General features: G+C 33.6%; 1 protein-coding gene across 1 annotated transcript; it reads right to left on the reverse strand.

Moving 5' to 3' along the window:
• Positions 1-11,197: 11,197 nt before the first annotated feature.
• On the reverse strand, positions 11,198-16,903 carry LOC125861398 (uncharacterized). Its single transcript, XM_049541307.1, has 5 exons — positions 16,834-16,903; positions 16,138-16,252; positions 15,888-16,060; positions 15,005-15,818; positions 11,198-11,288 (listed from the first exon to the last, which is right to left on the reverse strand). Exons 1-5 carry the CDS (start codon positions 16,901-16,903, stop codon positions 11,198-11,200), a joined length of 1,263 nt encoding a protein of 420 aa, XP_049397264.1.
• Between the last annotated feature and the right edge of the window lie 6,902 nt (positions 16,904-23,805).

Raw genomic sequence — 23,805 nt, forward strand, 5'->3', positions numbered from 1 at the left:
TTGAACAAGTATACATATAATTTGGTAGTGTCATACTAGTCATACTATATACTAGTAAAAGAAAAACTCAACGACCACAATATCAAATATACTCCAAGATTTTTTAGGTCTAACATAATACAAAAGTATCATCGAATTTCATATCTTGTGCTCCAAATTTAAATTAGACAGTAAGTCTAATTTTATCTTTGTCATAAGCAAAGAACCCCCAACATTTTAAATATGATCTCAATTTATTTTTTCAAATCGTTGAAAATAATTTTTCCACATATTTTCCCAGACTATCAATGGCAGCATGAAACCTCTTTTGGAAATATTATTCTATGAAAGAATTATAATTCTTCGATTCTCTTTGACAATCTTTACATAGTGTCAAAGTTCATTTCATAGAGGCGCCTATTGTAGACACAAAATCTCACACTTTAAGTCACTGGTCTATTTTCTATCACAATTAGACATACCACTTAGTATTTAGAATACTAATGATAAAGACAAAAACTTTTGTACAATTGTTTCTATTTAACAATGAAGTTTATAGAAAACCAAAAGTACAACATTGGCTTATTAGATGATTTTTTCATACTCTTCAAATCAATTGCATAGTCTTATTTCTCTAGAGTAGAAAACTACAAAAGTTTTTACTCTACAAAAATTAGACACAATAAAATTCACACAGAGTACAAAAGTACAAAAGTTTTTTTTCTCCAAACAGAATAAACATATTCTTAGACTATCACATAGAAATGCTTTTCTTTTGAAATAGCCTTCCAACTATTACATTTTGACATACTATTTTATCAAACAAAAATGTGCATCTCTCATTCTGCAAACTAAAGAATTTTAAAGGCAACATTATTTGCCACGGAAAATTCATTCCAAAACATATGGTTTGAAGATCTTTTTCAAAAGATACACATGATAAATATCAAAAGAATTAAATTTAAGTAACTATTCTTCTCCTTAGATAAATAAAAAGAAGGTTACCTGGCGTAATCTTTAACCGGAATGCCACCATTTTTTCTAGTACATTCTCAATTCAATCTTGCTTAATAAGGCATCGAATTCTGAAGAAGTAGTGCATTATTCTTCTATTTCCATGATTTATTTCCCTCAATCAGTAGAGTACAAGAAATACCAACAATATAATAATTTCCTTAAGATTGTTATTCACCTTGTATTCCTAAGATACTTAGAACAAAAACTTTGAAGAGCTTGATAAGAAAAAATAAAGTTTAAAGGGCATTTTCTCTAATGGTTTCAATTTTCTAGTTTTGAAAATACTCTTTAAACTTTGTTGTTTCTTATCAAGTTCTTCAAAGTTTTTGTTCTAAGTATCTTAGGAATACAAGGTGAACAACAGAAAGAAGAATTAGAATCCATGAAAACCAATAAATTTTGGGATATAGTTCGCCTTCCTAGGGACATAGAGCTATTAGGAATAAATGGATTCTCAAAGTTAAACACAAATCAAATGGGTCAATAGAAAGAATCAAAGCATGATTGGTGACAAAAGGTTTTACTCATGAAGGTGGAATAGACTACGAGGAAACCTTTACACCAGTTCAGAAGTTTACCTACACTCGATTACTTTAGCTATTGTTTGACGTTTAGATCTAGGATTAGACCAAATGGACGAAAATACCACTTTTCTCAATGAAGAATTAAACAAAGAAATATACATATAACAACACGTAGGTTTCGTTGTTAAAGACCAAGAAAAGAAAGTTTGTAAATTGAAAAGTTCAATTTATGACCTCACGCAATCTTCAAGGCAGTGGTACCAGAGGTTTCATAAGGAGGGGATTTCATTTAATTTAATCATGATCAATGAACACCATTGCATCTATGTGAAAAAGTCTAATGAAAATTTTGTAATTTTTTCTCTTTACGTAGATAATATTTTACAAGTTGGAAATAATTTGGAGTATGTGAAAACTGTCAAGTCATGACTTTTAAAATCATTTTATATGAAAGATATGGTTGAAGCAGATTATATATTGGGTGTTAGGATCCAAAGAGACCGTTCCAACAAATTGTTGAGTTTAACTCAAGAAACATATATAAAGAAATATTGAAAAAATTTCGGATGAATATTTACAAATCCATGGATATTCTTGTAGCAAAGGGTGAAACTTTACGCCTTGAAATGTGTCCAAAGATTGAAAAAGAAAAGGAAGACATGTCCCAAGTTCCATATTCTAGTGTTGTCGAGAGTTTGATGTATGCTATAATGTATACCCGCAAGACATTTGTTATACCGTAGTCTGGTTAGCAGGTATCAATCCAATCGTAGAAGAGATCATTGGAAAGTAGTAAATAGAATATTCTGATACTTGAAAGGAAATGCAGATCATTCACTATGTTATAGTGGATCTGATTTATTCATAAGAGGTTATACAAATGTTGATTGGGCGGTGACCAGTGTGATATAAAATCAACCGCTCATCATGCTTTTGTACTTAATGGTGGTGCTATTGTTGGGTTTTAAAGGTGTGAACAGGAAATGAAGGGTTGTGACTCTCTTGAAGGCTTGTGACTATGCCGAAGGGTTATGACCTTTATGAAAGGCTCTGTCCTTTTTAAAGGGTTGTGACCATTTGAAAGGTTGTGCCTTTTCCAAAGTGTTGTGACCTTTCTGAAAGGTTGTTTTCTTTCCAAAGAGTTGAGACCTTTACCCTTTGTTGGCTATAAATAGAGAGGCTTTCTCTCATTTTTCTGTATCGAATTATTCCCTTCTTTTGCATACATTTCTTACAAAACAAAATTGATCAATCGTGTCTGTGTGTGTGATTCGTTGCTGTCATTTTGAGTTCGTTAAAATTATCGAAGTTTGAGGTACCGCTACTTATTTAATGTTTAATCCATTTTATCTTGGGAGGAATTAATTTGCACCTCAGATATTTGAGGGGATTAAATAAATTTCTTAAGGACACACAGTGGGTTCTGTGGACTCGGATAGTTCTTTTTCTTTTCATCTTTTATTATTTATGGTTTGCTAATCTGAATACAGGAGATAACAAGCTTAAAAAATATAATATTAATGGTATTTTCTGTGGTAAGGAAATTATTTTATTTTCTGTGTTCTTTTTGTTGGAAAAAAAGAAGAAAAAGAGAATTATTTTATCATATGATAAAAGAGATTTGGGATGAATTAGTACTACTTTAATATGTTCAAGTATATTTTTTGTAGTAATTTTCCTTCAAAGAGTAAGATTATTTTTATTTTCTTCCCAAGTGCATTGAACATTGCACCCATTTAGCTCTCTTTTCAATAAGAAAAGTTATTTTGTGCATAAAGGTTAAGATATACACTTTAATTTAGTTCTTCCTATATTCTTGGTTTTATATAACTATGAGAAGAAGTAAATGAGCAAATGTTGTCTCCTAACAATATTTGAACATGAGTTTAGTTTTTTATTGAAATTCAACATCTTCTGAGGAAAAATTGGAATATGATGGAAACTGGGAAAGAAGGAAAAAATTAGCAAGAAAAGTGACTTACATGAAATCATTGCTGACAAATAATATATGATTCAATGGGGGTAAATCATGTTTTATCTTTATTTCCCTTGATTATTATTTTTCTATCCTTTATAAGTTATAAGATTTATTTCATAAATGTTAGGATAGATGGTCATATGTGATGATCTCAGAATATATATTTTTACTATTAATATGTATTCTGTTTAGAGGAGAAAAAAAACTTTTGTAGTTTTCTACTCCATGTGAAATTTGATTGTGTCTGACTTTTGGAGACTAAAATCATCTAATTTCTTAGTTATTTGGTTTGAAGAATATAAGAACTTTACAAACAAATCAGATTGTGCATTGGTTTGAAGAATATAGAAACTTCACCAATTTGTTAAATACTTTGTTTGAATGAATATTCTTACTTGAAGAGTACAAAATCTTCGTCAAGAATATTAAGGCTAAATGATTTGAAAAAGATAAAATCTTCATCGTTAGCTAGAAACAGTGTTGTATTTGAGGTTTCCAGAGATTAAAACCTTTTTGGTTTACTACTCTGTCTGAATGTGAAACTGATTCGAAGAATATAAAAACTTCATCAGAATTCAAGGTTCATTCGGTTAACGATTAGAAGAATATAAAAACATCATTGTTAAACTAGAAACAAGTTGTATAAAGATTGAATCTTTATTGTTAGTATTCTAAATACTAGGTGGTCTATCTAGTTGTGACAGAAAGGAAAAAAACACTAGTAACATAAAATTAGTAATTTTTGGGCCTGCAATGGGTGTTTTAATGGATTAAATCTCCAAAAGAAGGTTTTGTGTTGCCAAAGTCTATTTTGATTGTATACAATTTGAAAGCATGGAAAAAAAATGTGGAAAATAATTTCAAATACTTGAAAAATATTTTTGAGTACATATTTAAAATGTGGGGTGTTCTTTACTTGTGATAAAGACAAAATTAGACTTACTATCTAATTTAAATTTGAAAGTACAAGCTACGAAATTTAATGATATTCTTGTATTATGTTAGATCCACAAAATTCTTGGAGTATATTTGATATTGTGGTCATTGAGTCTCTCTTTACTAGTATATGATATGACTAGTATAAAACCACAAAATTATATTACTCGTTCAAAAGAATTGTATTCTTTGATGAAAACGTATCACTTAAAGTATTGTGATTTTTCATGAAAAGACATGTCTATTTGTATAGACATGAACATTGGTGAAAAATGATCTATTATGTTTGTGTTGTAAAATAAACATTTGGGTCATATTGCCCTTATTGGACCGAAGAGACTATGGGCATGGGTAATTCTATAACAAAATGAATGTTATGGAAAGGTCCTTTAGCAAAGGACATCTGGCAAGGTGCTGACTCTAAAACAATGTCTGTATTTAACAAAGCTATAAAAAGTAAAGAACAAAATATTTGTAGGAAAAAGTTACCTCACGGAAGGTCTTTTCAAACGCATTATTTGTGTTTGTTCTTACTTACTTGAATCAAATTGTTTGTGACATGAATGCTTAGGACATGTCAATTACAAAAACCTTGCAAAAACTGATCAACTTAGAAATTTTTCCTAAATTCTAGTGCAATGAATCAAAATGTCACGTATGTGTTGAATCTAAGTATGTTAAGCATACTTATAAATTTTTTGAAAGGAATTTTAATCCTTTAGAATTGATTTACACTGACATTTGTGATATGAAGTCAACACCATCTCTTGGTGGGAAAAAGTGTTTCATAAATTTTATTGACAATTGCACTAGATAGTGTTATGTCTATTTGCTGAATGGTAAGGATGCAACACTAGAAACATATAGGCAATATAAAACTGAAGTTGAAAATCAATTGGATTAAAAGATTGTCATGATTAAAAGTGGTAGATGTGGAGAATATGAATCTTCTTTTGCAGAAATATATTTGAAAAATGAAATCATCCATCAAATTACTGCACAAACTCACCTCAATCTAATGAAATTGTTGACATAAAAAAACCGAACTTTGATGGAAATGTTGAATGTCATACTTTTAAGTTCAGGTTTACCACATAATTTGTGGGGGTGCTATCATTGTAGCAAAAGAGAACAACAAAAAGTTTGTTTGTTCAGAAAAAGAGGAACAAAAATTTTATTTGTTAGTAAAGGGAGTAACAAATAAGAAACTAAACTTTTGTTTTTTAATAAAGGGAGCAACAAATTTTTTTGTTTGTTCATACTTTGTTGTATCCTGATAGAGAACTACTTGTCGGCCCTTAAAATATATACGAGCAATAACTCTTGAAAGATAGTGATCTAACAATTTCCAATACAGTCTATTCCATATGAGAAATGGAAATGAGGGAACTATTTCCAAACGGGTCAAAATAGGACCTAAGATTGTGGATTGTATGTTCATTGGATATTCTACAAATAGTAAAGCATGTCAATTTATGGTTCATATGTTTGAACCGTCGGATAGTTAAGTGAAGGGTCTAAACGACCTTGGAACAAACCAAATGAGAATGTACTTAATTAAGAGATTCAGAGGCGTAGTAAATGTTAATGTACAAATTACTTCCATCGAGTTTGATTTTGTAACATTTCTTCTTGAAAATGAGTCTCATAAATTCGAAGAAGTTATGCCTTCTGTGGACTCATTCTTTTTGGAAAGAGGCTGTCAATAGCAAGATAGATTCAATATTGAGAAATCATACTTGAGATTTGGTTGATCTTCCTCCAAGAAATAAACTTTTGGGTTCAAAGTGGATCTACAAAACGAAAAGAAAGTTGATGGAACTATTGACAAATACAAAACAAGATTTGTTGTCATTTGCTTTAGACAATAAGAAGCCATTGATTATTTTGACAAATAATAGTCACTGAGGCATCATTTGTTTTCATTAAGATTACGTCCTTTGAATCTGAATACACGTCTGAACATTAAGATTTGCATTAAGAGCTAGGTGTCTAGATCTGAATACACATCTGAATATTAAGATGCTGTCTCCAAATCTGAACACTGAATGATTATTGTTTGTTTTCAATATCTGAATGTGCATATGAAATCAAACATTATATTAATAAAATATTATAAAAAATTCATTTCAACAAAAAAATTACTTTTTGATTAAAAAAATTCCATAATCATCAAACATAACATAAAAAAAAAAACACGAATANATATGAAATCAAACATTATATTAATAAAATGTTATAAAAAATTCATTTCAACAAAAAATATTACTTTTTGATTAAAAAAATATCATAATCATCACGAATAAAAAGTATTTTGTAGGCACAATATAATATCAAAAAGTTCAATAAGTATGATAAATACTAGTTGAAAAATAATAAATAAGCTATCATATTATCACCGCCTAACATATATTTTAGCTAATTAGAAAAACTAAAGAATTCTTATCTTTTTTCCGATAACCTTAATCCAATTCTCTAACTTGTGAACCTCTACCGACATTCATGCTTTTTTGTAGTGGACACTTTCACAAAATATACTAACGTCTGTATAATGACTCTTCCTATCCAAATCCATCTAAAATTTCCATATATTCTTCAAATGTAGGTGCACTATTTTTTTAATCAATAACTCCAGAGCAGTAATCATCTTCTCATCAATTTGCAATTCAGATGAATAAGTTTTTTTTTTCCCCAAAACTTTTTTTTCCAGCTGAAACTGAAGATTGGGATGGAGAATTATTAAGAGCTCCATTATTTTTGTCACCAACTAGTTCAACAACAATAATAGATTAGTGTTATCTCACAAACAGATTTGATGATCAAAGAGTCTTAATAAAATTATTGGCCTAAGACAAAATTCTAATAAGAGACCTCAAATATGTATACATAGTTATTATTTTTAATTATGAATAGTATTTTTTCACTCAAAAACCTTGATAACATCAATACACTAAAAATATTATTGCAACAAGTGTTCTTGAAACATCAATACATCATAAGAAAATTATTAATATAAAAAAAATACTTGTAAAGATTATGAAAACTTACCAGTTCAAGAGAAAAAAAAATGGTGTTTGATTGAGAAAAGAGAGGAAGAAAGTTTGTAGTTGTGAGAGCAAAAGTCACGCAAAGACCGAGAGAGGCGATACCATATTATTTAATAACGTATTGAATAAGTCTGAATGGTGTTAAGACTCTCCTGCAGATCTGGTCCATTCAAACCTTTTCAGGTCCATTAAGAGGCTTTTTGAAAAAAGAAACAAATGGACTTAATGGGCTGAATCTGAATCATTCAAATTCAAACCTAAAAATCAAACACACTTAATGGACTAAATCTGAATCATTAAGATTCATACCTCTATTAAGTGCAAACAAATGAGGCCTAACTAGGCCTATATCAATTCAGATGTTAATTGCGCTAGTTGCGGTATATGGACTTCAAATTCGTCAAAATGGATGTGAAAAGATTTTTTAAAAAATGGAGAATTGGAGGAAGAAATTTACATGGAACAACCCGAGGGCTTTGTGGTTCCTGGTAAAGCAAAGAAAGTCTGTAAACTTGTTAAGTCACTTTGTGGACTAAAAACAAGCGCCCAAATAATGACATGCGAAGTTTGACCAAACTATGTTGGCAAATGAATTCAAGATTAATGAATGTGATAAATGTTTTTATATTAAAGACACTCCAAATCACAAGGTCATTGTTTGTTTTTATGTTGATGATATGTTGATCATCAAAAGAGACATTTCTGACATAAATGCTACTAAGCATATGCTAGAAAGTAACTTCTATTTGAAAGACATTGAAGTTACTGATGTGATAGAAAAGGTACTTGACAAGTTCAAGTATTTGGATTTCAATATTGTCAAGACTCCAATAAATGTGAGCTTTGTACTTTAAAAAATTGAAGGTAAAAGTGACTGACAATTGGATTATGCTAGAGTATTGAGAAGTATGATATATATCATGAAGTGTACAAGATCAGATATAACATGTGCTAGTAGTAAACTGAGTCGGTCCACCAGTAATCTCAATCAAACTTATTCGATGACAACGAAAAGAGTTTTGGAGTATTTAAAACATACTTAAAAACTATTGTTTTGCATTATAACTAATATTCAACAGTATTGGAAGAATATAGTGATGCAAACTGAATCACCAGGTCAAATGAAGTAAAATCCATGAGTGGATATGTATTTACTCTTTGTGGAGGAGGAATCGCTTGGAAATCTTCCAAACAGAAATGTATCGCTCGCGCTACTATGAAAGTTGAGCTTATCACTCTAGATAAGGCCGGTGAAGAAGTTGAATGACTCCGAAATTTCTTGAAAGACTTTTGGCCCAAACCTTTAGCTCCAGTATGCATACACTATGAGAGTTAATTTGCAATAGGTAGAGCATGGAGCATGTTGTATAATGGAAATTCTCGTCATATATGACGTAGACATAATATCGTTAGAGAACTACTCTCTAGTCGAATTATCATAATTGGCTATGTAAAGTCAAAGGATAATGTGTCGGATCCACTTACAGAAGTCCTAACTAGAGAGGGAGTTGATAGATTATCAAAGGGAATGGGACTATGGCCGAGGACAAGTCATTGTGGCGGTAACTCTACCAGAAGACTAGAGATCCCAAGATCTAGGTTCAAGGAGATCAAACAAAGTCAGTGATGACGGTTCAACATTGTCAAAATATATTTTTATGGTCCATTCTCATTATAAGACAATCAGCTTCAGATTGAGAATCAGATTCAGATTGAAGTAATGTATGGAATTAAGATCGCTGTTGATGCTCTAATTTCGGATTGTGTAGATACTGAGTTCGACCTTATCTCACTTCTGGTATGTTTATTGTTCAAGCTCAAAAATTAGACTTTGCTGAATTGAACATTGGTTAGTTGAACATATTCAATCTGTCCTAAATTATTAGTTTAGTTCCCGGTGTAAAGTTTGGAATAACTAATACCTGCATAATTTAGTCTCTCCTGTCAGTTTATGTGTCTTACTTGTACCTTTGCTGGATGTATTCGTTTTTAGTCTTGTATAGGTTTGTATGACCGTTCATCCATCATAAGCATCCACGTCTCCCTGACACTCATAGCTGGACTTTAGTGGTCCAATATCCATTCTCATGTAACGTTTTTGGTTTTATAGTTGTTATATAGAACTTGCTTTTCACATTTTGAGGTGTCTTTCTACCAGATATCACTCTGGTAACACTTGTTGCCACAATCCAATCTAATCTCGCCTCAACTTCACTCTTTCTAGCCAGATGTGACCCCTTTATTTTCTTGAATTTTTTAGTAAATGCTAAAGTTTACTTGTGTTTCCAATAATGCACCAATCACCTGTCTTCTCACAGAAAGAGGCCAACTGAATAAGCTCTAGATCTCTTGGAAAATTATGATCTTATAAACTTGTCTCCCAAGAGATATTTACATGTGTTATATTACGTATGAGGAATAAAACTCGTGTTTAGTTCTGCAACTATAACACTTGATGTTCACTCCTTCAATTCCATGTCCATGACTATTTGAGTACTATTACCTACCCTCAGAGTTGAGTCAGAGTTGCCAGTATTAGATTCTGATTTAAATATGTGGCAGTCAAACTAAGCTTTTGAGCACAAATATTACTATATCCCCTCTTATTTTTTAAATTACAATACTGGTTGTCTTTTTTCGCCTTTTTGTTCTGTGCGAAGCAAAGCTTTGTTTTTTTTTGTGGAAATGCTTTTTTGAGAGGTCAATCTGGGCAGTAAAACTACAACAGAAGAAAAGTATCTCTAGATTACTACTGCATTTAGTGTAACCACTAACAATAGTCTGTGTTAAAAGATCTATTGAGGTTCTGCTAGAATTTTAGAATATCTTTTATTTGTGCCTGCTCATATTACTTGTCTATTAATTGTTAATTCTTTTATCTGATATTTTGGTGGAAAACTTGAAGTACAGATTCTGGATAAACTACTCATGAGTTATAAAAGTCTATGTTCATTATTATGTGATTTTGTATTAGCAAGTCCATTATGATCAATTGTGTAAGAGTGCAGATGTTATGGGGGTGGGATGATGGGGATGAGGGCAATGGAGAGTGGGTGAGGATGATGTATGTTGAAGGATAGGGAGGACATAGTCAATGTGAAATGTCACTAGCAGCTTCATCCATGGTGATGCATGATATGTTTCGGTGGTTTACAGCTAAATGTTGTGTGTAGATTATTGGTTTGTGCCTTGAAAAAAATGTGCATCATTTGATGATGTTTACAAATAGGTGCAATAAACTTCTTATGAATGCGGTAACGCGCATAGCTGACTTCTTCAGTGGACCCTCTGTTCAAGGAGTACTATTGTGTTCACTGCGAAACTCATTATCTACTTTTACTTTTTATCTGCACTAAAGCAACTTCTCAGCCTAATGCTACTTTTAGATGAACCTACACTGTTATATGCCACATTGATGTAACATCAAAATCAAAACCAAGGTTTGTTTCAGAGTGGCAATTACTGTCTAATAAAAACGTGAAATTAGATTGAGAATAATGTATTAGAGGCTGTTGACTTGTTGTGAGCAAATATAAACATCATGAGATTAAAGAAGGCACATATCATTAACACGATGGAACCGTATTTAAAGATAAGTTATGAAGTTCTAAGAAAAGCAACGAATATTATTAACCTAGAAAATTTAGACCATTATTGTGCACTAACTATTATTGGCTTGCAGCTAATCTAACAGAAAGAATACTGCAGATATGTATTTATGGATCAGCCTTGATCCTCTTTGATGGTGCTTCATGAGACACCTCATCTTTAAAACCAAATGATTTTCCAGTTTTATCCATGAACCACCTATACAAAAACATGAACAAAGAGTTGTTATAACAGACCAAGAGAAAATGATTAAAGAAAATTACAATGTGTGATATCAATACCTTCCCTAGCTGACTCTCTCGGCTACTTCTGTTTCTTGTCCTTGACACTCAATCTCAACTAAATTTTGGAATGCACTTTTATCAGAAAAGGTTTGTGATGGGGATTAAACTTTGTGATTGTCTTCTCCATCGATTGTTTTTAATTTTTGTTGAAAAAAAAGGTCTTGATTCTTTTATGAACATATGCCTTTGTCCTACCATCTTTTTAAGTGAAGGAAAAGATCTAATTATTCTATAGAAGTCTTCAAACAATTCAGTAACTTATATTTTGGTGGAAGACTTGAAGTAGTTTCTCCTTTAATTCACGTCATGTTTGATTATAATGTGAGAATTTCTACGTAGATTGCATTATATTTTAATAGCTAGTAGTTTTCATGAATGAACTTACCCTAATGCCTTCTTTTTATAATTTTTGATGGAACTGATCCTGGATTTTCTTTGTCCTCAGCAAGGATCTTGTGTGGCTTGAGGTTGTCTGCTTGCCTCAAGTTGTCCTTTTCAAAGGAGATTGAAACTGCTATGCACAAATCTCACCGTCCATAATGATATTGAACAAGGTATGAACAATGAATTCATGTAAACCATTGTTACCTTATTGAATTACCTGTGTTTATTCTTTTAATCCTCCTAAGGTTTAGCTTTCTCTATGCTATTATGCCTTCTTCTCATTGTCTGACATCCCTCATGCTAAAAAATATTCCTAACCACAATGAAATCTTTATGTATAACTGTTTCTTGGTTAGTAGTTTTTTCCTGCATGGCCTCAATTTTTTCAGTTTGTGCAGTTTATGTTGCCATGTAAAGTAGTTCGTGATGATATACTCCATAAACTTTCACTTATGTTAAACTTGTAATGATAAAATTTACTGTAAATTGGAAATTACTAATATATATATGGAATTGTAATACCAAGGACAATCTATCCAATAAGCGTTAGAAAATTGGACATTACAACATATGAAAGACAAATTGTGTTACATATTTTACTTTTGACTCTAATATAAAAATCTCAATTTAAATCTTACATTTATTTGTTCTCTAAACAATGACACCTTTCAAGACATCAAGGAACTTTGAAATAATTATTTCCGAAATTCATAGGTCAGCTGCATAAAGGTTAGTTACTTCCATTCCGACCCAAGGTCGACGTGATTGCCTATGATGCAAATAAAACCTAAAGATTAGTACCAACAGGTATTTGTGATTAGATTATCTATAAGCCAGAAGGCACTCCACTTTTCTTCATTACATTTGAAACATATGTCCATTATAGATATGAGAATGGAACAACATATTTCCAGAAATAAAGGTAATAATTTTATTTAATATGAGAATGGCCTCTGTATGATTGTATCAGGCAAGACTTCCGATTATGGATGTGCATCAGTCGGTTCAATTCGGTTTTATGTATTATCGATTTGGTTTATCGGTTTTTAAGTACGCTAAACCAATAACGAACCAATAAGATAATTTTTTATCGGTTTTCGGTTTTCGGTTTTTTGGTGTTGTTCCTTAACGGTTTGGTTTTTGGTTTAACCAATAAAAAAATGCTTATAAAATAAATATATGACTTCTCTGATAAATTTGACACGACAAGATAATAATGTAACTTTACAAAATCTCATAAAATAGAAATAAGAATAACAAACAAGAAAAGAACTATATATGTGTCGCAAAGAGAAATTAAGAGGAATATGGTTCTTGCTTTAGGTTTTAACGATTTGTATAATGTAAAGTTGTGAACTCAAAGTCACAACGAAGTATGAATTGATGGCTAAATGACAGAGACATAACTATTAATTAAGATATTGAGATTAATATTTACTAATATGTATGTATATGTAAAAGTAGTAAATTGCTATAGTCTTAACTCTTAATGGGTTATCGGTTTACCCAATAACTCAGTATTGAAAACCAATACCGAAGTGATAACCCAATAATTTTTTTTATAAAACCATTAAGAAATCGTTAACCCAATAACCCAATAGCAATAAACCAATAACACTTTTTGCGGTTCGATTTATCGGTCGATTCGGTTTTTGCACACCCCTACTTCCGATGATTCAACTATTGTCCAATATATAGCAAACATTAATGCATAGGTAAGGTTGTTCCTAGGTAGCGGCAACAGTTATAGAAGGTGAGAATTGTATCAGGATTGAATACAAGCTATGTGTCACCATATTATTGGTACTTTGGAAGGAACTTTTACTTATATGTCTTTGTTTGAGAGTAATATTTAGTACATTTCAGTTAGATTTCTTGTCATTGGATATATTTTATTTTTATTTACGGAGTTTGTAATGAGATATTATCTTAGTATAATTTTAGTTATTTTTATTATATGATCATGAGTGAATTTTATTATTATCTAGCATGTTTTATTATTTAATTTTCAATATAAGCTACTCTAATTTAATAAGCAACGACCAAATTAAAAATTTTAAGACAAATATTTTTGTCATGGAATAAATTAATTTGTCACAAGTTGACTATACATTCAGTGACAAAAAATGTATTGTCCTAGTATATTGAATATGAATTATTTTTTTATTTAGTGACAATTGAAAGTGTCACTAATCATTATATTATTTAGTGACAATATATTTTGTCGGTAAAAATAATACTTTTAGTGACAAAATGTTAGATTTAACCATAAAATTATTAACTTTTTTATAATAATAAATTTGTCCCTAATTTATACATTTAGGGACAAAATATTTTTTTGTATATAAAAATTAGTCATTAGTGATGATATTACATTTGTTCAACTACGAAATACATGTAGCTTTAGAGACAATTGATGTTGTCACTGATTGAACTACATAATTAGCGACGATATAGTTTTGTCGGTAGTAATAACCTCTTTAGTGACAAAACATACTATTTAACTACAAAAAAGTTGCACTTTTTATGACAAATAAATTCGTCACAAATGACTATGTATTTGGGGACAATTTGTTTTTTGTAGTTAATATAATACTTTTAGTGATGAAGCACTAAATCGACTTTGTATACTTTTAGTGACGATTGATTGACGAAATTTTTTTAGTGACGAAATATGATTTATAGATGATGAAATTATTTGTCCCTAATAATCAAATTTGTTGTAGTGCAAGTTATCTGAAAAGAGATAAGGACAAATTATCTCTTATTTGAAAAAGAGGGGGGGGGGGGGGNGGGGGCAGTTATCATGCTGGTAAACTTTCCAACCTACTCATCGATTTTGTCTATATATCTAACACAAACAATCAACACTCTAACAATCTGAACCGCCAAAACATATTTAAGAAGTGTCTTTGCTATAAGACCAATGAGAAGTTACATACGATAGCTGACTTCAGTTGAAGCTATAACTCAGTAAACACAATATAAAAGTTCTTTCAACCCATAAAGATAGCACACAAAGTAAATGGTTTCGAAGTCTTCATTCTAAACCCTAGCAATAGCACAAAATTGTGCTTTGTTGGTAATATGCTGGCGACAACTAATATAATAGTTTCTAGATTTTTCCACATACACGTTATTCTGCACAAAGCTCATTTAATATTTCCATATTTTTCCACGTACGCCTGCAAACAAAAATTACTTGTTAAATTTGGGACAAAACAGAATTCACATGGACAAACAGACTTCTTATGCCTCACCTCAATGGTGTTAGTAAGTTTTGGGAGAGATAAATCAAAATAATCTTCGGTTGATTCAGCCGTATTAGGAATCTGATTTGGATGCAAAGAGTTTTCAACTTTATCAACTGTCTTCTTTACTACCTTCTTGTAAGCATCCTTACTTATGAGACCTTCATTCCAAGTTGGCCTTAATAGTTCTTTAACAAATTCCACAAGAGCAGCATGAAAATTCTTCAAAACGGTCGACTCTGTGTTCACACATTTGTTGTCAATATCAATTTCATTTCCAGATGTGAACCTCTCAGATTCTAAATGCTTGTCTTCTTTTAAAGAGGTATTCATGTTTTCTTGGTGAGAAACTTCTGTATCATCACTAGGCAAATCTTTCTCAGGCAATATATCACTATGACCAGAAATTTCAACTTTATTTGTTCCTGTTGAAGCTGGATCAGCATTTGCCTGCATATGCTTGGTTAATACAGAGAAGGATCCATCTCCTACATTACTTTGATCAATACTATCATGAATACCATCATATAGAATACTTTTAGGATATCCGATCATTTGACTAAGCAAGAATGATGGTCGAAAAGGAACAGATGGCTCCCAATCATCAGAAGTTGTGTAATCAGATGAGTATCGCGTGTCCTGTGATAAATCATTATTCCAAGAATATCCGGCTATGGAAGAAGGAAATGCTGGAGACTTAGAGGTGTATCCCAATTGGGAATTCGTATAGAGACTATCCTCGCCACCTTTCAATCTTAGATTTTCTCCTGAATGAGAAGAACCATCCAGCAGTGACTTCTCTTCCAAACCTATAGAGAACAAGGAAGGCATAAGGCAAGTCATCCCAATACGCTAACAAATATATAGTTGAAGGTTACCTTTGTCATGTGGAATTTTTCTTGTCACATGGCTAGTGACATTCTGCTTTGTGTGAAGAAATCTACAGGAGTCCCCTTTGATGCACCAACCGCGGGCAAAAAACTTACATCTCATTGCAAATCGATCCATTGAATCAACAGCACTTCTTTTCCTTGTCTTGAGAACATCCAACCTAGAAAGACTAGATACTATCAAACTTGGTTCCTTGTTAAACTATATGGAAAATTAAGACATTAAAAAAACCCCAACCTGGGTGATGTTTTCTTTAAATCACCAATAGCCTCCTTGCCAGAAAAATGAGTCAATTTTTCAGCATCCTGTCGTTGACCAGAAGGCCGGATTCTTTCAATGCATCTACGTGAGTCTACAGAATACCATATTATACGAGTTAGAAATTCTTCAATTAATAAAGGGGTAATAGTTTAGCTACAGGTTCTTGTTGAGTAGAAAGGCCTGATTAAGTGCTGTTCAAGCGAATTTCGTTACCATCTACTCGGAAGATATATATCAATAAAAAAGACTTCAAGCTAACAAATGATCAGTCAACACAAAATGAGCTGTGTAATCCTAACAGATCGACCAAGGACACGGGCTACTTAGTGCAGATTGTTTCCTATATTACATTATTTGGTAGCCCCTTAGTTATTATCAAAAAGTATACCATTATATTGCTAAGATGAAACATGATTTGTTATTTTATAAATATCAATTTCAACCTCTATGTTAAATTAAATAAAAATATAGTACTAATGGTATTATGTTCCCAAGTTTAAAATATGTAGTTTTTATTCCCAATTTCAAGCCATGCCCGATCATCCCTGTGTATCTTCTTCTCTTTTTTATGAAATTTTAATCGTGCATTACGTCCTTAACTGTAGCAGGCATCAACTACAGTATACCAAAGAGGTTCAGTGCCATCCACCATACGGCAGTACCACAACTAACTTGTGACAGGCAGTGCTCTAACTCTTGTCAACATTTGCATATTAAGCACTAGTAACATAGTTATCTGCATTTACCCGTGTGCTTAGAATACCTCCATACTGCCAATCATATGAACAAATAAACCTCCCTTGGCTCACTAGAAATCTATACTAACATGTATCCTCTCTTTTTAAGGTAACATGTGGAACTAGAAATTCACCATGAACAATCCCTCTATTGAGTCAAGAATGATTTTGAAGATTGACAAAGAAGCATCGATCACCTATGAGGAACAAGCTCCTCAAACTAGTTTTACTAAACAAAGAAGTTTTCCATGCAAGATCAATAATTCTAAAAGCACCGAATGACGTGTGCTGATTTGTGCAATAACCGTATTGTGTAATGATTCCAAATTCTACAAGGAAGGGGAAGCTCGTATAATGAATAACCAAACTTTTCGTATGATTCCAAGTCCTACAAGAAGTAGGAGGCACTACAAAGTTATTTGAGTTAAAGTCAAAGAAGGAAAGATCTTTGGGTCGACAAATAGGGTAGGGTGTTCTCCAAAAGAAACCTGCGTACTTGCATATAGAGAGATACAAGCAGAACACAATTACGTGTTGAGAGAGTTCTTGAGTGACGATTTTAGTTGCTACGAAGAACACAACGGAAGAGTTTATTCTATTTTGTTTGGGTCTTTTGTTAAGTTGTTGTTTTTAGTTACTTAGAATTGTGTAGTGTAGTTTTGATCTTTTGGTTGGGGAACCTGAAGACTTTGGGAACATAAGCCGTGGGGGTTTGTGTTGAATTTTGGAATTAGAGTTTATCATTTCTTAGGTTACATAAGGTTGTAATCTTTGTAGTTTGAAGTTGTGAATTATTAATTATTAAGTTAATTAAAACTGAAGTACTGCTTTACGTTAATACCTAACTTTGAACTACAAACAAACTAAGGCTATCCTTCCAGAATCTGAACTATTTCACTTTCAACTTAAAATTGATGTCATTGCTAAACCTCATATCTCTCCATGATATATCCCCACAATCATCTACTCAGGGTAGTTCTAGTACCCCCCCCCCCCCCCCCCCCCCCCCCCCCCCCCCCCCCCCCCCCCCCCCCCCCCCCCCCCCCCCCTTCCCCCTTCTTGCTATCTTCTATTTCTTTCCAATGTTTGAACCACCTGATTCATCGTATGTGTTGGGAATAATAATTCAAAGATGGAGTTGGAATCCTAAATTGATTAGGATTTGTTATTTTTGGTATTTACTTATATATGTTTAATTAGGATTTGTTAGTTAGAGTAGTTCCTAGTTCTAGTTTAATTTGGTTTCTACTTTTATAAATAGGGATGTTAGTTATTTTCAAGTTATAAAAAATACTGAATACACAGAAATATACGAAAGATAGAAGTGTTTATAAATAAAATATTTTCCTTCAAATTGGTATTAGAGCGAGCTTCTACGATCCTGGTAGAAGATCCTAGAGTTTTTGCTGCCGGCGAGCGGTTATGACCCATATATGCCACCTATTTGGCCAATAATCATGTTGACAAAAGCTAGACGAATGATATATGCATGAAAAACATGCCAAGAACAAAGACTTACAAAAATATTGTAGATTTAAAGAAGTGCAACCAAACACAAGAAAAAAAAACTCTTTTCTAAATTAAAAGATAGAGAAAGTTAAAAAAAAAAAAAAGAGAAAAGAATGAGTTGATGGGAAGGGCATCAACTAGAGTTGGAGAGAGAGAGTACTCCGACACCACATAAAAAAGAAGAAGAAGAAAACGAGTTGGTGGAAAGGACATCAACGAGAGTTTGAGAGAGAGTGCTCCAATACAAAAAAAAAACACAAAAAGAAAAGGAGTTGATCGGAAGGGCATCAACGAGAGTTGGAGAGAGAGTTCTCCAATACCAAAAAAAAAAAAGAAAAAAAAGAAAAGACATTGGTGGGAAGGGTATCAACCTCGGAAGTTGGACAAAAGTGCTCCAACACAACCAAGATAAAAAATATCGTGATTTTGAGAGAAACTGCTCCAACAATTGGAAGTTGGAGAGATGTGCTCCAACACAACGAAGAAAAAAATATCGTGAGTTGGAGAGGAAGTGCTTCAACACATCCAAGAAAAATAAATAAATGAGAATTGAAGAGAACTACTCCAACAATTGAAGATTGAAGAGAAGTTCTCCAATACAACAACAATGAAGAGAAAGAAATTGAAGATTGAAGAAAAGTGTTTTTCATACAACAACAATGACAAGAAGAAAGAGGCAAGAGTATACAACTTTGAATTATGGGGGAATTTTGGAAATAATAATTCAAAGTTGGAGTAGAATTCCTAAATTGATTAGGATTCATTATTTATGGTATATAATTGTTTATGTTTAATTAGCTAGGATTTTGTTAGTTAAAGTAGTTCCTAATTCTTGTTTAATTTTGTTTTTACTTTTATAAATAGGAATGTTACTAGTTATTTTCATGATACAGAATACACATAAATCTACAAAAGATACAAGAGTTTATAAATAAAATATTTTTCCTTTTGTATGTAACTTCTTTGTTCCATTTTTGAATCTTACAACAGTTCCTTTATAGCCTCTTCAACTATTTGATACCATTTGTATGCTTGCATGAGACCTAAACTACACGAGTGCTAGACTATTTCCTCCAATCACTGGATTCCCGACAACATATTTCCTCCTATGACGCTCCTAGTGGAAACCCTGGATAAGTCATTGAGGCCCTCCTATGATGCTCCTCATGGTAACCCTGAATAAGTCATCAAGGTGTCTTAAATTTTTGAAAATTAAGCACTTCTGCTAACTGAAATTGTTCACCTCCACATTCGGGATGATCTTACACTTCTATAATTAAGTTGACTCATTTTTCTTTAGACTGATTTGATCCATAAAATCTCATGATTGAAGTACACGCACGACACAAAATGTAACACCTCAGAAATCCAACTAAGACTAAACAAGGGGAAAATGGTGGACCACAGAGGGGTCCAGGGGCTGTGCATAGGACCACAACCCGTCGCCCACATCGTGGTTCATACCCAGAAATAATGTGGAGGACCACAGACCCTTACACAGAGCATGGAACTACATATGGGCCATCAGGTTGGCCGTGAAAACAAACCAAAACCACCCAGGGCCCTATGAGGAACCACATACTACTAGACGGTCTGTCGAACCTCACACGTCTCGTTAAGTGGCCCGTGAAAATGACCCAGTACCATCCCCACTTCTGTGAATAACCTTGGTTGCCCATACGGCCCGTGGTGCTTCACACGGTCCGTGAATAGGGTCGTGAAAGAAATCTGTCAAGTTTTAAGTCAGGGTTGTTTGGGTCTTTTTCTTTATGAGTTAGGCACTTAAACTACGTCATTTAATGCCTAAACTACGTCGTTCTACTCATACTAAGTCTAGTAATCTAGTCAGAAACAACCTAGAACCCCCATTCTCCTAAAATCATCCAACTTAGAAAAAAAAAAGAGGCGCCAATTTCTCCCAAGAACGAAAAAAGGTGTTCTTCGAAGTTTAGCCCGGAGATAAAAAAGATTTCTCTATAGTTTCCGTGACCAGGTATGTGAGATTTCACTAATGGGTCCTTCCACCCTTTAGGTCCCTAGAATTTAGTCAGTTCTTCGATTTCTCATAAGCTGTTCAGACCTAGGGTTTCCAGATTTTGATGATTTATTTTGATTTTAGCTGTTATAGTTCCCAGGATCTAAATAACATGATTCTTGGTTATTTAGTGTAATTTTCATGTATAGAATTCAGAACCCTAACTTTTAGAAACTATCAACTCATGAATTATACTTGTTAGGCAGAAAATCATGCTTCAGAACTTGAATGCCATATAATTTAGTATATTTATGTTGCATTTTCAGATAGCATGTCAGTATTTTAAGCTACTAAGTATCTCACTTGCATTTTAGCTATATACATATTCAGTTGGGAGTACACATAGCACTGAGTTGGACTAGGGTTCAACGTACCCTCACAGTCCCAGAACTATGTGCCCATGTAGGTTTAGAAGTCCCCTATGTTGGGCATCAGTTTTAGTGATCACACCACATTCATCCCTCTATACCCCTGGCAAGGTATTTTAGGTCCTCTCCATGAGGTGTATACATCAGACTCTACGTTTAACTTACGTGTTGTATGGCAATTAATATTAGCTCCAACAGTGATACTCTTATTGCATTGACCATGTTATTAGCATTTACTTTAGTATTCAATTTAGCATGTTATCTTCATGATTAGTACTTGGTCCTTGCTTCTAGCTCAATTTTAAGTTATACTTCAGGACAACCTATTGCCATGCTCAGTCTATATTGCCAGTATTATATTGTTTTATTTATATCACACAACTTAGCATATCTATATCCTACATGCTTAGTACATTCATAGTATTGACACATACTTTTGCGCTGCTTCATTTTATGATGTAGGTTCCGACGCTCAACATCCAGATCACGCTTAGTTTGATTCTCAATCTTAGTTCAACAACTTCAGTGGTGAGTCCTTATACTTTGAGGACAATAGACATGCTTTACTTTTCGATCTTTACTTTATGTTTTCAGTCCTGTTAGAGTTAGCTAGGGCATGTCCCAGCAACTCAACTAAGTTAGAGTCTTTTTAGACATAGTAGTAGATTCAGCTTGAGGTGTTTTTTTGTTTTAGTCATCACTAGACTTTTATCATATTTTATTTATTCAGACTACTTGGGTTTTTCCCCTCTCCAGATGTCCACTATTTTTAGCTTCCGCGTAGTATGTGATTTAATTAGTTATATTTTGTATGCTCGTTACATGCCGGACTCAGGGTTAGCCTTTGGTCACTCGTGGTCCTAGGTCTCGTGTTACATCTAGGGGATAGCCTCGGGGCGTGACAAACTTGGTGTCAGAGCATCAGGTTCAAAAGTTCTATGGTGTAGGAAAGCTGCACTAAGTAGAGTCTCTTTCATGAGTGTAAAACGTGCCACACCTATGAGAGGGAGGCTAATAGGTGTTCTAAGAAAAACTTCGCTTCTTTTGCTATTCTTATCGTGCTTGAAGTGTGAGTCAACTTCTCCTTTACAATCCATTGTTATGTGTTTCAAATCACGCTCATCATAGAGCTAACACATGGAATGCTAACACAATTCCTCCAGTCCCAAACCATGAGGTTACGAATGCAAAGTTTTGTAATGCGATCGAGCTTTTGGTTCAGACCGTAGCCAACAAGAACAATCAGCATGCCTTAGTTCCTACAAATACCACTGGTGGATCAACTGCAACTAGGGTTCGAGACTTTGTTCGTATGAATTCGTTTGAGTTCTAGGGTCGAAGGTTGGTGAAGACCCACACAACTTCATTGATGAGGTTAAGAAGATTCTCGGAGTAATGCAAGTGATTGGTGTTGAGAGTGTTGAAATAGCATCCTAAGAACTCAAGGATGTGGCTTATATCTGGTTCACACAGTGGAATGAAAACAGGGGTGAGAATGCAACTCCTGTGATGTGGGACTCTTTTACAAGAGCTTTTCTGGACATGTTATTCCCGAGAGAGTTGAGAGAAGCTAAGGCCCATGAATTCATAAATTGGAAGCAGGGTTCAATGTCGGTCCAAGAATACGGGCTGAAATTCTCACAGCTCTACAGATATGCTCTGCATGTGGTTGCTGATTCGAGAGCAAAAATGAGCAAGTTCTTGTTTGGAGTATCTGTTCTGGTAAAGACCAAGTGCGGCAATGCTATGCTGTTAGGGGATATGGATATCTCCAGATTAATGACTCATGCTCGGCAGGTTGAGGGAGATAAGCTTAAGGAAATGGCTAAGGACAACAAAAAAGATAGAATAGGAAATTATGAATACACTCAGCAGAGGTCGGGCAGTGGAAATCATTCACAACTTCACCTGAGGTCTACAACCCCAGCACCCTCATAAGCTAGCACTCCGTTCCCCAGGTTTTAACACGATCAGAAAGCCAGGGCATCAGACTATACGTCTTAGGGGAGTGCTTCACGTGGCCAGACTTTTCCAACTTTTCGAAAGTGTATTAAGAACCATCCCGGTGAGTGTCTTGCTGGCAGAGAGGGTGCTTTGGATGTGGTAAGTCTAGTCATAGATTGAACGATTTTCCTTCTGCCAGGGAAGGATATAGAGGTAACAAGGCACATTCTAGAACTTTAGTAGCGCCAGCAAGTCGCCCCACTCAGCAGGGTGCCTCGTCTGGTACAGGTGGTGGTCATCACCAAAATAGGTTGTATTCTCTTTAGGCTCGCCAAGACCACGAAGATTTTCGTGATGTTGTCACTAGTACGATACAAGTCTTCCATTCAGATGTTTATGCAAAGTTAGATCCAGGGCAACACTTTCTTTTGAAACTCCCTATATAGAAATAAACTTTGGTGTCAGTCCACAAAATATCTCAGAACCCTTCCCAGTCTCTACTCCAGTTGGTGACTCAATTATAGCTAGACGGGTATATAGAAATTACCCTACCACAATTTCTTAGAAAGTCACCTTAGCATACCTTATAATTAGAAATGGTAGATTTCGATGTCATTTTAGGCATGGATTGGTTACATTCTCTTTATGCCTCAGTCAATTGTAGATTTAGGATCATTCGGTTTCAGTTTCAAAGTGAGCTAGTCTTAGAGTGGAAAGGTAGTAACTCAATGCTTATAGGTCGATTTATCTCTTACCTTAAGGCCAGGAAAATGATTTCCAAAAGTTATATCTATAACCTTGTTCGGGTTAAGGATTCAAACCCCGAAACCCCAACTCTTGAGTCAATCCTAGTGGTGAATGAGTTTCCAAAAGTGTTTCCAGAAGATCTTTCCGTAGTTTCTCCCGAAAGGGAAATCAACTTCGGAATAGATCTCTTTCGATATACCCATCCTATTTATGTTCTTCTTTACAGAATGGCTCTAACTGAGCTTATGGAATTGCAAGAACAGTTGAAAGACCTTCTGGATAAGGGCTTCATTAGACCCAACAT

Source organism: Solanum stenotomum, chromosome 4 (assembly GCF_019186545.1).
Source record: "Solanum stenotomum isolate F172 chromosome 4, ASM1918654v1, whole genome shotgun sequence".
Classification (NCBI taxonomy): domain Eukaryota; kingdom Viridiplantae; phylum Streptophyta; class Magnoliopsida; order Solanales; family Solanaceae; genus Solanum; species Solanum stenotomum.

Excerpts from the sequence above, each read along its gene's own strand:
- LOC125861398 (XM_049541307.1), bottom strand. The coding sequence starts at position 16,903 with ATGCAGATAACTATGTTACTAGTGCTTAATATGCAAATGTTGACAAGA. Across the intron at positions 16,061-16,137 it reads TTAAAGAAAACATCACCCAG|GTTGGATGTTCTCAAGACAA; the intron begins GTTGGGGTTTTT and ends TAGTCTTTCTAG. Across the intron at positions 11,289-15,004 it reads ATTGAGGTGAGGCATAAGAA|GTGGTTCATGGATAAAACTG; the intron begins GTCTGTTTGTCC and ends GTTTTTGTATAG.